Below are 13,655 nucleotides of genomic sequence, written 5' to 3' on the forward strand. Positions count from 1 at the left end.
CACTCGGGATATCTTTTTTCTTTCACTCTAGTAGCATAAGTGGTTTCTCTCTCCTTCCCAAATGCACACACACACACACTCACATACACCTGTGTATTTTACCTGAGGTGTCCTTCTTGATGTCCAGTCCGCTGCTTATTCCTGCCCCAATAGAGCTCATAATCTTGTCGATCTGAACAAATGGGAGAGAGAGAGAGGTTATTAGAGAGACTTACAGCGTGTGCAAGGGAAAGTTATTTTCCAGTAATAAGGCTAACCCCTGTTTCTGGATTCAAGTGTCACAAAACATGATCATTACGCCAGCCAGTACGCTGAATGTCAGTCATTCCCACCTGTGAATTGAAAAAGCGTGGAGGAGCGGAGGGAGAATAAGATGTGTTAGCAGGAAACACAAAGACAGAGCAGAGATGAAGGAAGAGGAAGACTGGATTGGAGGAAGCTACAGCTGCATCATTAGTGTCTGTCTGCCGGCTGTCGAGTGGTCATCCCCGACTGTGAACCGGCCCCTAATCACTGAACTATACGACCTGCACATCCATCCAACTGTCAAGACCGTTGGCTCATCAAGGGTCACTCAAACCTGACCTATTTAAAGGGGAGGGTCTGAAAGCAAACCCTGATCTTTGACACAGGACAAACAGGCAGCAAGTTCTGCATCTGTCACTGAGCTCAAAGCATTAAGTCACAAGCATCTATTGAGCATAAAGAATCCCTTTTTTTTTAAAAACTCATTTTAATATTAATAATAGATCAAATGACGAATGAAGAACCAAGTGACTGCAGTTCCACTCAGTATTATAGAGCTCTTTAAGCTTTTGGTTTTACAGCTTGAAACTTTACTGTTTTGGTTCAGTCTTATGACTCTCATATGCCTTGTTTGCAGCAAAATGTATATAAAGTAGAGTATATATAAATATACTCTCTGCCCAGCAACAAATATTCTATAGTGGAGCATTTAGCAGATATTTTTCTCAGGACTTGGTGGAATGAATATTGGCCTTACATTCTTCTGGGGGACACAAATACAACTCCAGATCAATGTTAATTATGCTCTGTGTCTGCTTGAAACACACTGACCTTAAAATGGTGATAATGTGTCGATGAATGTTGTGTTTACATTATTTTCTATTATTCCCATGTGGGAAGAAAAACAAGCTACTTTGTGGCATTCATCATAGTCACAGTTTCTTATAGCTAGGTCCTATTTTCATGGTTTTGTCCATAATTTCTATTGATTATGATAATATTACACTCAACAATTGAAATCTGGGAAAACAGCAACAAGAAGTCAGACAGGAAAAAAAAACATGAGCAGTCAGATGATCACACAGTTTTAAATAAGTTCAAAGTTTTAGCTTTAGTCAAACCAAACAGGAACACAGTAATGATCCATCAGTGCAGAGGAAAACTTTGTGCTGGGACAACTGTACTAAATAATAATTAGTTTGTAACTTGTAAAGGGACAGTTAGGTAAGCTTGTTTAAGCCTGATTGTCTTAACACTCAAGTTCCTTCTTTGTACAGCAGCATATTCTCAGATCTCAGCAATAACTACAATGTTATCATGAATAGAAAAAAATGGACAAACCTTTGACAATGAAATAAATTGAATCTTGTAAGGAATCTACAATAAAAAAACATCTTTCTGTATGATTGTAGTAGCATTTAACCACAAGCTGGTAATCACCTTACAAACAATCTCAACACTTCGGCAATTTCTGAGGTAAAACCAGATTAAAGTACACATTTGTAACACACTAAACTACCTCTTCAAGCCAGCAGCACTAATGAGTATGGATATCTTGAGATCATTGACTGTTGTGGAGCATCCCTCATGACTCGTCTCTTGCTAATAACGCAACTCTTTCTTAAGCATGCGCTGCAAATCAAGCAACTGTTATTTCTTTCCTGTGTACTCCCCATACATCACTCCACAGATTCCCTGTAGCCATCTTAACTCATCCTCCCCGAGCATGCAATTAAACAGGGAAGGTCAATTTAATTGCTGAGAATCATGGGAAATTCCATATGGCAATTCATCACCATCAGCAAGTTATGAGCTGTGTTGAAGAACTAATGAACATGTATATGCAAATGTGGACTGGCATGCACAATGTACTTTAACTAACATGCAATAGCATTACTTTAAAAATAGGGAGACTAATTAAGTCATACTCTTAATTATATCAAACATACTGTGCATTTTCCTCCAAAGAAGCTATGTGGAAAATGGCATTTAATTCTTTATTTACACACGCTAGTGATAGGACTTGGAAGCATCGGTTTGTAAAAGGGTGTTTTGTCTGTGAGCGATGAGCAGTGAGCAGAAGCTAATGTGTCTGTGACCTCAAGTGTTTGTAAAAGGGCGAGATCCAACAGTGGTGTCCAGTCAGTGGATCACATCTGTGTCAGAGACCCTTTAATATCGAAGAAGCCTCAGGCATAAACAGACCGAGACCAAAACACACACCACCCTCGACCTCCGCTCTCTACCTTCCACAACAGAACCTGCTTTCTCTCTGATACCTTCCTTGAGTCTTCCCTGCAGCTCCAACACTGCTTACAGAAGAAAATCAATGTTGGAGCAAGTTAAATTAGCACACGAGTTCATTCCGCATCATAGTTGCCGAGTGCATTTCAAGGGGAAGAAAAATAAGCAGTTTTCTTGCTATGGGTGCAGTCTCGACTGAACCCTGCAGGGACAGTTCACTTTAAAAAGTGTGCTGGTTTTAATCAATCTTTCTCTGAAAATACATGTAAAGTAATACATGTCACAGTAAATTGACTGATTAACTTGACTGGAGAATAGATGATGCATTTACTTCTAGCTATCTGTAAAATTGGCCACTTTTCTCCCTCTTGAATATCTACATTTATCCTAAATGCCTGGTAATTGGCTGCACACTTCTTACCTCTTCCCACTCAGCAGTGAAGGAGGGCGTCCTCTCCAGTCTTCCCCCTGGGCTGGCTCCTTCTCCTGAGCTCGGACTTCCAGGCCCCTGACCTCGAGATCCAGACCCCCAACTGTGCTCCTCCTGGACAAGATGAAAAAAACCAACCATTTTGTTTTCAAGCATGAATAAATTACAAACAATTAAAGACAAAGATTGCAATATTTCAACCTTAAAAACACGGACGACTGAACTCTAAAGCTGTTTAAAGAATAAACAAATCCAATCAGTGCTCATCAAAGTTTCATACATAATGAAGCATTTCATCAAACAGACTACTGTATGTATTTAGCTTTATGATTTATTTACTATGTATTAAAGGAGTCTCATAAAATGTGCTGCACGGCAGGGAGCACTGTGGCCCAGAATAGTGAGTTATCTAATTGGTTGTATTGGTTTCTGATCTGTTTCTGAAGTCACACTGCATGATATAGCAAGATGCAAACTACCTCCATCACTGACTATTTACAATATCTAATAAGATCTTAATGCTGACCTAAACATCTATAAAAAGAGACATCTGAATGTTCTCCTTTGGCTCTTATAGATATGTCTCAGAAGAGCTGACAGTATCAGAGAAAAAAAGTTTTAATTCAGCATTACTGGGATTTATTTTATAAATCAAATGCTTGATGTTTTGATTGCACACAGATTTAGTCTTTTTTGACAGTTTTGCATTGATTTGATAGTTGAAGGTGCAAAGATACATATCATGGGTAGATAGAGGGGTATGATATGCAATAAAAGGTCTGAAGCTGGAAATCCAATTATGCGCAACTACAGTTATTTGGTAGAGGATCCTGGGGCGCCCCAGAATGAGTCATTTTAGATTAGCATAATAAAATCAGTGAGAAATAACATACCTGTATAGGAGACACAGCTACCAGGTTAGAATCAGACTTGGAGAGAGACTTGGACAGCTGCAGGTCCAACACACTGCGGGGCATAGACCTCATCCTCCCCAGGGTGCAAGCCCTCTCTTCGTAGCCAGCGCTCGATAAACTGTCCTTGGGCCCGCTTCCTGTCTGGACCCCTCGTAACTCTGGTACCTCACCGTTTTGGCCAGAGGAGGAGTAGGACGGTGGGCGGCCCAGTGTAGACCAGCCACGTTGTGAATCCACCTGCTCACAGTTCCGGGGGCGGGCCTGGTCTTGGTTGACTCTGGTGTGGAAGATAGTCCGGTACACCACTTGTGGCTTTTGGGGGTCGTTGATGGTTTTCTGAGGTGACGAATCGTTTCCTGTCCTGGAGAAGACCTGAGTCGGTCCTCCTCCAATCACAATGTTGTACTCTGGGGTCTGCAACAGGCTGCTCTGAACTTCCGGAGAGGCATATTTACGAGGTTTGGGGCTGTAAAGATGATAAGGCGTATCAGGAGTTTCACAAGCTGGGGATGACCCATGAAGGAGGCCTGCAAACTCCTCTGGGATGTGGCTCTTCCTGCGGTCGTCCAGCAGAGCGTTTGATGTGGAGGAAGAGCAGGGAGGAGGAGGAGGAGGAGGCGGGTCTCGTTGGTATGGCCCGTCGTCTGTAAAGGAGACACACACACACACAAAAAAAGTGCACTGACTGATTAACACTGAATCACACAGATAAGCTATATGTGGTGGATTTGCATAAAATTGTCCTGTCACAGCAATCATACACACTAATGAATTTACCAAAATAAGACAGAGATCAGAGATTTACACTCCCTGCATAAAAAAAGTACCAGTGTATGCAGCAAAAGGCTAAATAAACAACAGAAAGGACAGAGAGAGAGAGAGAGAGAAAAGCAATGGGCAAAAAAAAACCCAAACAAATACTGCAAAAAAATAAAAAAATAAATGCAAATGCTACAAATAGGAAGATAAGAACGAGGCGATACATCTTCTGCTTCCCTGTAAAGAAGCTGTTTGTTTGTCCAGGGAGAAATAAAAGAAACTCCTGACTTGGATTTTACACCTCTTCTCCTTCACTGTCTGGGTGTAAAAGTGTGTGTGTCTGAACTTGTGCATGAATGCATGAACTCATTGGGGCAGACGTATTTTCATCATTGACTGGGTTTTTTTTTTTTTTTTTTTTTTTTTTAAAGGGGATGCTTTCAAAAGCCCACTCACTGTCTGTGTGCAGTGGGGTGAGAGAGAAGCCATGAAAGCTTCTTTTGATTCTCCACATAAGAGTGTGTAATTGTAGATGCACCTCTGTGTGTGTGTGTGTGTGTGTGTGTGTCTGCTTGACTACTCGCCTGTCAGTTTGTGTATACTTATGTTCACATCTGCAAAAAAAAATGTTACACCTGAGGTCACAAATTTGTCTTGCATGTTAAAAAGATGTACGCACAATACATGATGCAAAACAAGAGGCACATTATTTATTATTATATTACTCTTATTATTCGTTGCACGCCACCAAAGCAGCACCACATTCAAACTCCATACAAGACTGTAGCAAATATTATCTTGCAGTGACATTCAGGGTGTACCTCTCCTCTCCTGTTTATTCATAGTTTCACAAATAAACACTGTGTGACTAACACTAAATGCCAAATTCGTGAAGTTTGGATGATTAGTAGAGATATAAACTAATTCAAATTCGTGCTGTATAGTTTGACTTTTTGGTGCATTTTTCCTGCTGTTCCAAGTAACCACTGCATTCACACAGTATGCAATATATTCATGTGGAAAAGCAGTTTAAACCATGTGGCTGGTGATACTATATCTTTATGATAAAAAATCCCATGTGAAGACAAAAACAATATTTATCTTACTGACAAGCATTTTTATGAAATCCCCCCAACTGTGAACATTTTTAAATCCAGGTTAAAAACATTTCTCTTCTCCTGTGCCTATGATTGAGCCCTTTTAAAGTACTTACATTTTAATCTTTTATTTGCACAGTATGTCCTTTTAATGATTTTAAAGCTAATTATTATTTTATGCTGCAATCTTATATTTAATGCTCTATTCTAGCATTTTATTTCTCTCTTTCTATTTTTCTGTACCTTGTTTTTATTATGGGGATGGGGGGGGGGGGGGTAATTGTATGTTTTAATGTTTCTCAAATTACATGTTTTTCTGTTTTATGTAAAGCACATTGAGTTGCCATTGTGTATGAAATGTGCTATATAAATAAAACTGCCTTGCCTTGCCTTGCCTATATTCAAAGCTTGATTTGGCTTATTCCTCTATTATTGTCTGAGAACTATAAAAAAGTAAATATGATATGTTCCTTCATTATGAGCATCAACACTGTAGTTTAAAAAAATAATGTGACATTTGCTAAAAATGACAATGATATTAATGAATCTTCTTGTGAAACTATTTACAAAAGAAAGCATATATAACTGTATATTTGTGATATTTTTTAAAGATTCAGTGGGAACCAGTTGACTTTATGCCACAGTCAAGGTAAGTATATTTTACAGGAGTTCTCAAAAATAAGAAAATAGAATAACAGCAGCCTTATCTTCTGTGGGCAGATTGATTTGAGAAGTCTGTCCAGCCTCACCTCATATTTATATTATTTAACAGGCAAAAAAATTATAAGAACACAACTAGAGCAAGTTCTGCTAATTGATTTTCATACCGTATGGAAATAAAGGAAAATCAATAACTGTCTGGAGCAGAAGAGAAAATAAATTCAAGTATTTTCTAAAACACAACAGCATGGTTTTAGCTCTGATGCAAAGTGCAACATTTACAATTTAGGTCATTAAATGCCACACATGATAATCCAGCAGTAGGTAAAAAAACACACCTGAGAGGCTACTCTGATACTATTTTTCAGTTTCCCCTCTCTCTCTTTCTCTCTCTCTCTCTCTGTTTCCTGTCACTATGTATTAAGATAGTGAGCTAGACCATGTAAACAATCTCACCACTGATAAGTATCACACACACAGAGTTTCAACAGTCTCACAATCACAAAGTCACTTGAACAAATAGAAACAAACAGTGTCACACTCATATATATGCAAACTCTACACTCCTTGTAATCAAAACTGTCACTTGGATAATTGCATGTATCCACTCTGCCCCACACACTGAATTTACAATGTTGTCATCTGACTACATAGTCCAGTTGCCTGCCACCTCCTCCACCCCCCACACCCACACAGTCTCTGTTGTCAGCCTGTGTTAGCTATCAACAGTAAGCAATTGTTAAGTTTAATGTTAGTCTAGTCGGCCTGACTCTCTGATCCTTTATCTGACCGAGGGGTTGTGCTAGTTAGAATCTATGGCCTTGACCATGACTCTGAAATATCAGAAGTCTCAATGCTGTTTATTGATCATCTATGGTGCTGTCCTTGGTCCTGAAGTAGCACATAGATTTGTAATGGAACATTTTTCAGCATCATCTGTCATGCCTTTCTATCAGTTTTGTCTTGGATCTATAATATTACCTCAACTACATACTATAAATACTATATTGTAGCCTAGATGCACTATAGGGTGTTGTCTTCATGATCAAAGTGACAAGTAGCAACATGTTGTCACGTAAAGTCCAGAGGGTCAAACAAACACCCTGCTGCCCTGCTGCTGTAGAGGCAGATATGTGTGCATCATAGTGAAATGTGAGAACAAGAAGAAAGGCGAAAGGTCAATAGTTGTACCAGGTTGGGGATGTCGTAACAAGCCTTTTAAGGAGTTGTTTTTACCATATTGATATCCCCAAAGGAGATCAGGACGTCAACACTTACGAGAAAGTTGTTTAGAATTCCAGGAAACTGAATCTTGCTGTAGGTCAAAGCTGTAGTGTTCCAATAATATTTCTGTAATCATTCAGTAGCATGTGTGCTGCTGAACATACAACCCCAGACCAAACCTCTACCTCTGCAACTAAATATTTTAGGGGAAACATGACTTGGTGTAACCTGGGAGTGGACCAGTTAACGCGAATAAGAAAATTAACTCACACTGACCACACTGCTCAGCTGCTAGAGTTACATCATTTCAGGTTTAGTTTAGTTTATGCCATCAACGCTTAATGTCTATATCTAGTAAAAGAATAGGCCTAGCTATAACATGTATTAAGCCTAATAGCAGTTAATAGCTGTTAAATTGAAATTATAATTGCAATTATAATATCAAGAATTAGGATGTATATGATAATCCTGCAGTTTTAATTTAAAGTAGCCATACAGAAGCAGGTTCAGACAGATGTGAGTTACTTTCTCTAATGTAGAGGGGAACAACAGCAGACAATAGAGCAGAAAAGACAAAGTGTGGCAGCAGCATGAAAGAAGCCTGGTCAGAAATTAACAGAGCTTGAAGCAAAATTGGCCCTGAATGCTCATAAACTTTTTTTTTTTCGTTCTCACTTGTTATTCTTCAAATAAATCACCTCTTTGTTCTGCAAATTGAGTGTTTATTTGACAATATAAAGCAATAATTATACATTATGTTAGAGTTTAGTGAATGCCCCTAAAAATCAGCTCAATGGGGAAATAATAGGCTACCCTTTGAAAAAAAAGAAGCCCTCCTCCCTCTTTCCTCCTCCCTCTCTCCTCCAACATGTGCAGATGGGGAGGGCAGAGGCACACACAAAAAAAAAGCGAGACAACTAACTTGTATTTTGACTGACAATAACTGAGCTACAGTACTTAGCGAGATATGTTGTGTTTTGTTTTTTTAATCTGTGCATCAAAGGTTTGTGATTTCACTCTACTTATCTATCCCAGGGGAAAAGAAGTTAAGGCATAATGCAAATAGTGATTACATAATTTTTGAAAGACTCACTGTATGCAACAATGACATAATGTGAGTTGAAAACACACAGTAAAGCCGGGCAGCATGGCACAGATCAGAAAATGGAAGTCTGAAGAACCCTGCAAGAATGACTGACTGGAATCATTAACAGTGATGATTAAAATAAGAGATGCTTGAGCTCCTCTTCTCTCCTGGAATAACGAAAGTGATGGAAAGTGGAATAATATTAACTTTGGGTCCTCGAACTGGCATGTGAATATCGCACATACTGCCTGCCATTATACTCTTTAATAGTACCAAACAGACACATTAACTATCTACAGGTAATGAGACTTGAAAACATGACTCATCCTCAAAGGGAACGTGGTCTAAACGGTCAATATTTCCTACACAAGCTGAAAGTTCAGGTTACCTCCTCCTCAACATTTAACGGGATAAACAGGCTTAAAAAATAATCTTAAAACAACCTTTGTCCTCTGCTCTTATTTTATTAATTGCTGCTCTATATTGTCTCATTGATATCATAATCAATATCCAAGGCATTGAAAACATGTCAATTAATAAAGTAGACAAGAGAAGAAGTAGTAAATTAGGCTAACACAAAGAATTCCTACTTTGTGACTGCACCTTGAAGGCACCATTAAGTCACAATGTTATATTTTTGGTACATACATTCAGCTTTTCCTGTACAGTTCGACTCTTAGCCTTGTCATGCATTTCTTTTGCAATCCTTAATCACCCTCTCTATGCTTCTACTCTTTTTAAAAAAGATGAGAACCATTGGCAACAGGTGAGCCTGTCGGTCGCTATGGCAACAAAGAGCCCCAGCGCCAGCATCTCTCCCAGTTTCGGGCGGCTGAGTGTCTCTGGCCTTCAGGGGAACGAGGGATTAAAGAAGCAGCGCAGCGATGTCTGTGACGAGTGCAAAAGGTTAGAAGAGAAGGAAGAAGTTCTATACGTAAACATATTTCAGATAAAGACATAGATGTAAAACCTAAAATCAGATGAGTTGATGAGCATACTGATGGTGGGACAGCTAAATTAAAGGATACATAACACTGCAGTCTGCAGACACTTAATTTGGCTCAGCTCAGGCAGAAAATGTCTCTTCTTCTTTCCCTGCAAACAATCAATAGTCTTCCTCTGTGTGTTGTTTTAACCTTCATTATCTATCCAATCTTGAGCCTACAGTTTTCTGTTTGTGTGTGTGTGAGGTGTCTCTTACCTGGATATCCGAGGCAATATCAGCTAAAACTAAGCAACATTCATACTGTGTGTACTATACACAGTAAAATCTGCACTCTTCTGTTGCTGAAATGCAGTAAATGTCTAAATATGAGATGGTGAAGCTTCTGCATCACTCTGCATACCTGCATGTTTTGCTTCTTGCTTACGTGCATTTTATTGCGAAAGTAGTATGCAAAAACACGCACACAAGTTGTGGCATGTAGCATCTCAGCCCAGAAACTGGTTGGTATTTGGATATGTTGTGTTTGTCTCAAGATAAACAACCACAGCACAGCAATGAATGTGACTGCTCTGTTCAACAATATAGAAATAAACTATAAAAACTATATCAACTCCTTTATAGTTTAAGATCAATTGGTCTCATCATCAATGCCTCCCATTAAAGACAGGTAGGATCATTCACTGAATTTATTTTATCGATTGACTTACTGATGCAAAGCTGTGTGAAGTCATCACCTCTTCAAATCGATAACCTGCAAGAGGCAAAACCTTCAACTGTATACATCCACCCAACTGTCAGTGGAAGTGGAAGACAGGCAGGGTTGGGTGGGAAAAAAATAGGTCTGAAATTGAGTTTTTATTCAGTGTACCTTGACACTAAATCTATTTATAGAAAATGTATGTGTGCAATGTATATTATCTACTCTATTAATATGCATTACAGAATATGTGCACAACATTAACAATGGATCTGCTCCGTTCAGGTATCCCAGTAAACTGCAGTATGTCAGTAACCCAGCATGCAAAACATGAGGGCCGTGAAATTTATGCACCTAAATGGCTGCAGGCATAATTAATATTAATGAACTGATTAAATAACATTATTAGTTACACCTGTGGGTTTCCTGCTACAACATATCCAAATATCTGCCATGAAAAGGGTCATCACTGCACATGTGTTGAGGGAAATGTTTATCCAAAGACTACACACTCATATTCTTATGTTTTTTTGTTTTCTATGATCCTGAAGCTGTCTCACCTCAATCTGCAATTTCAGTTAATGTTTTGCAGCCGCTGCTCTTCTTTTTCCTCTTTGCATTGCATTGTAAGATAATAGTCTATCAACCGCACACAAATTAAGCAATTTTAGTACGCATACTGAAGACTACGTACTGCTTAGAAGCAGGACATCATCGTGAGTTGAGACGCAGCTCTGCTCTTTAACAGCTCATATTGGCTGATAAATTAAATGCTCTTTCAAATTGAATTTTTATACTCTTGCCAGTGATCCCTTTGAAGAGGAACGATTACATTTCCAGGTGGAGAATAGTGCATTTCTATTGTAAGTGAAGCCCCTTCATATCTAAATCCTGTGAAAGATAAGAATGGGTAGATAAGAAAGGCAAAAATGGAAAAAAAAGATGGGGAGAAGCAGCTGCAGAGAGCAAAATATAGACATGCTCATCCAGGGTGAATACATTTCCCTTTCTTGCCTCTCGCACATGCAGCATAATTGAAAGACAGGTGTTTAATTGCTCATTAATAGGTATTTCATGCACCAGTGATCACCAACACCGGGATGGACAGAGAGAGAGGGGAAACATTGGGGCAAGAGGTTGAGGGTCGATGGAAGAGGGGGGGTGCAAAGGTGGACAGTGAGATACTAAGAGCGAGGGAGAGACAGGGAGTGGGCAGGAGTGCAAGGAAGGACAAAGCAAAGCAATAAAGAGGGTGAAGGAGGCTATCTGACTGAATGGAACATTTAAGTGGAAGGGCAAATGAGTTATGAAGATGCATACTGTTGCAAAACAGCAAAACTGCAAAGCAGAAGAAAAGGCTGACGAATGGCAACAAGGCTGATGGAAAGTGAGGGGGCGGGTGGGAAACGTAGAAGAGTGAATGACAGGCAGAGAGACAGAGACTGAGAAGCGAATGAGAGGCTTCTGAAAGTGGCTAGAGAAATAAGGGAGTGACAGAATGAAAGATTGAATGACAGAAGGGAACAGGAGGGAGAGAAATGAAACAGAGCTGTAGGTTATGTGTCAAAAAAGGAAGGAAAAGAAATGAGGAAGGCTTGATCTGTTGTAGCAAAGCCACCCAATCCATACAGCAGTTTTTTAAAACCCCAATACACTTACACGCCTTAAATATTTGATAGCCTAAAACATCATTAAATGTCAAGAAACCAAATGCAACAAAACTGAACCGTGAAATAGACATGACAAAAAATATTGTTGCATCTTTATTGTTACTGTCACTTTTGTGGTAATGTGGTAAATGACTTGAATAACCTGAATAAGTATACAGACATACGCACAAACACTACAAATACTACACACACTATCTCTGTGTATGTGTGTGTGTGGTAGCAGGAGGGGCAGGGAGATGATCCAAACATCTGATAACGCTGTGTTCATAGCTCCATCTCTTGTGGCAGCGCACTGACTGTTATTAAAAAGTACAGAGTAATATCTGAGCTGTCAGTCATCCCTGAGATTAAAGACTGAGCCCTATTTCCTAAGCGCCACAGGCCTGGATAAATCATTATCAGCTGGCTGAGCCTCAGGCATGGAGCTAATGCTAGGTAAGTGTAGGGCTATTCTAACAAATCCACATTAAGATGGTACTGCAGGACTCTGCTGGGTCCACTGCTCAGATTAATGATGACAGAGAATGATTTGAAGTCAGGATTGTTGATTGATTGAGTGTTAATGAATTGCATGTGAGAGATGAAGAAATGCATCCTTCAAGTGCTGTTGGAAATGTCACAATCATTAGCTAAAAGCAGAGAAGTATTCCAAACTAGATGTAAGAAATAACGTTAATTATATCCAGGATGTGATATTAAGCCCCCATTGGTCCCAGTAAATGCCAGCTTTCCATTTATAGTAGTGTGTTTTCCAATCTGGGGTTCCAGACCTCAAAAGGGGTCATAAAATAAGTCTAACAGGTCGTGAGATGATGAACAATATAATAAAGAAAAACACAATAAAACACATTAAATTTATTTTTTTGCATCTTCTGTCAATCAGCATATCAGTAGTCACCGTCCTTACAAGTAAAATAAGGTATTAAGCTTGGTTGTAGCGACCCTTGCTTGTTAAATGGCATTCTGAGCTATGTGTGGTAATGTTTCGATTGTTTTAAAACACTCAAGGTCTACTTACTGGCTCCTTCTGGAGTTTTCAACTGCATCTCAAAAGCCTGAGTTAGCTCAGTTGTCATGGAGATATTTTATGTAGTGTATATTTTATGTATTTCTATATTTCTTTATATATATTTAATCTGAAAAGAAACTCTACACAGTTCTATATACCTGCAGGAATACATACTGTACTGTATTCATCTGAAATGTTGATAGGGGTCCCTTACATTACATGTTTCTCCATTTCCGATAGCTTCTGAAAAGATAATACATCTACTAAGAGATAATAAGAGACTAAGAGAGAGAGTGATAAATGGAAGCACAAAAGTACAAAATGTGAATCATTGGCCTGATTGAAAGGATTAGACGGCACAGAAAATGACTGTCAGGTCTGCAGTTGTTGATAAATGTGATGCATTTTCATTAGAGCACAAAAAAGTAAATCACTTTCTTTTCATCACAGATAGAAATGCATAACATCCCTGAATCTACATCTAATTAAACTCTTTATTTAAACTATTTTTTTCAATTTGTGAGTCAGTGCACAGGCTGAAAGCTCAGCTCAGGTCTGTGACCACAGCTAACATTATACTAACAGGTGCAAACAGGTCAGTATTTAATCTCTCCCATAGGAGGCTGAGAGAGAGAGAGGACTCCGATCACTAACGTCACTGAAATGATGTGA

The 13,655-nt window shown here is 39.1% G+C and overlaps 1 protein-coding gene across 2 annotated transcripts in view; it reads right to left on the reverse strand.

The window, feature by feature from the left end:
- The window catches only part of anks1b (ankyrin repeat and sterile alpha motif domain containing 1B), a 122,153-nt gene that overhangs the window by 56,522 nt on the left and 51,976 nt on the right, over nucleotides 1-13,655 (reverse strand). For both annotated transcript variants that reach the window (XM_053314238.1, XM_053314237.1), the window contains exons 5-7: nucleotides 3,814-4,478; nucleotides 2,912-3,034; nucleotides 103-172 (exon numbers count right to left, since the gene is read on the reverse strand). In XM_053314238.1, coding sequence (XP_053170213.1) covers nucleotides 103-172; nucleotides 2,912-3,034; nucleotides 3,814-3,906 — 286 coding nt within the window. In that variant the 5' untranslated portion in view covers nucleotides 3,907-4,478. The remainder of the gene's footprint in view (nucleotides 1-102; nucleotides 173-2,911; nucleotides 3,035-3,813; nucleotides 4,479-13,655) is intronic.

This window comes from Scomber japonicus, chromosome 23 (assembly GCF_027409825.1).
Source record: "Scomber japonicus isolate fScoJap1 chromosome 23, fScoJap1.pri, whole genome shotgun sequence".
Classification (NCBI taxonomy): Eukaryota; Metazoa; Chordata; class Actinopteri; order Scombriformes; family Scombridae; genus Scomber; species Scomber japonicus.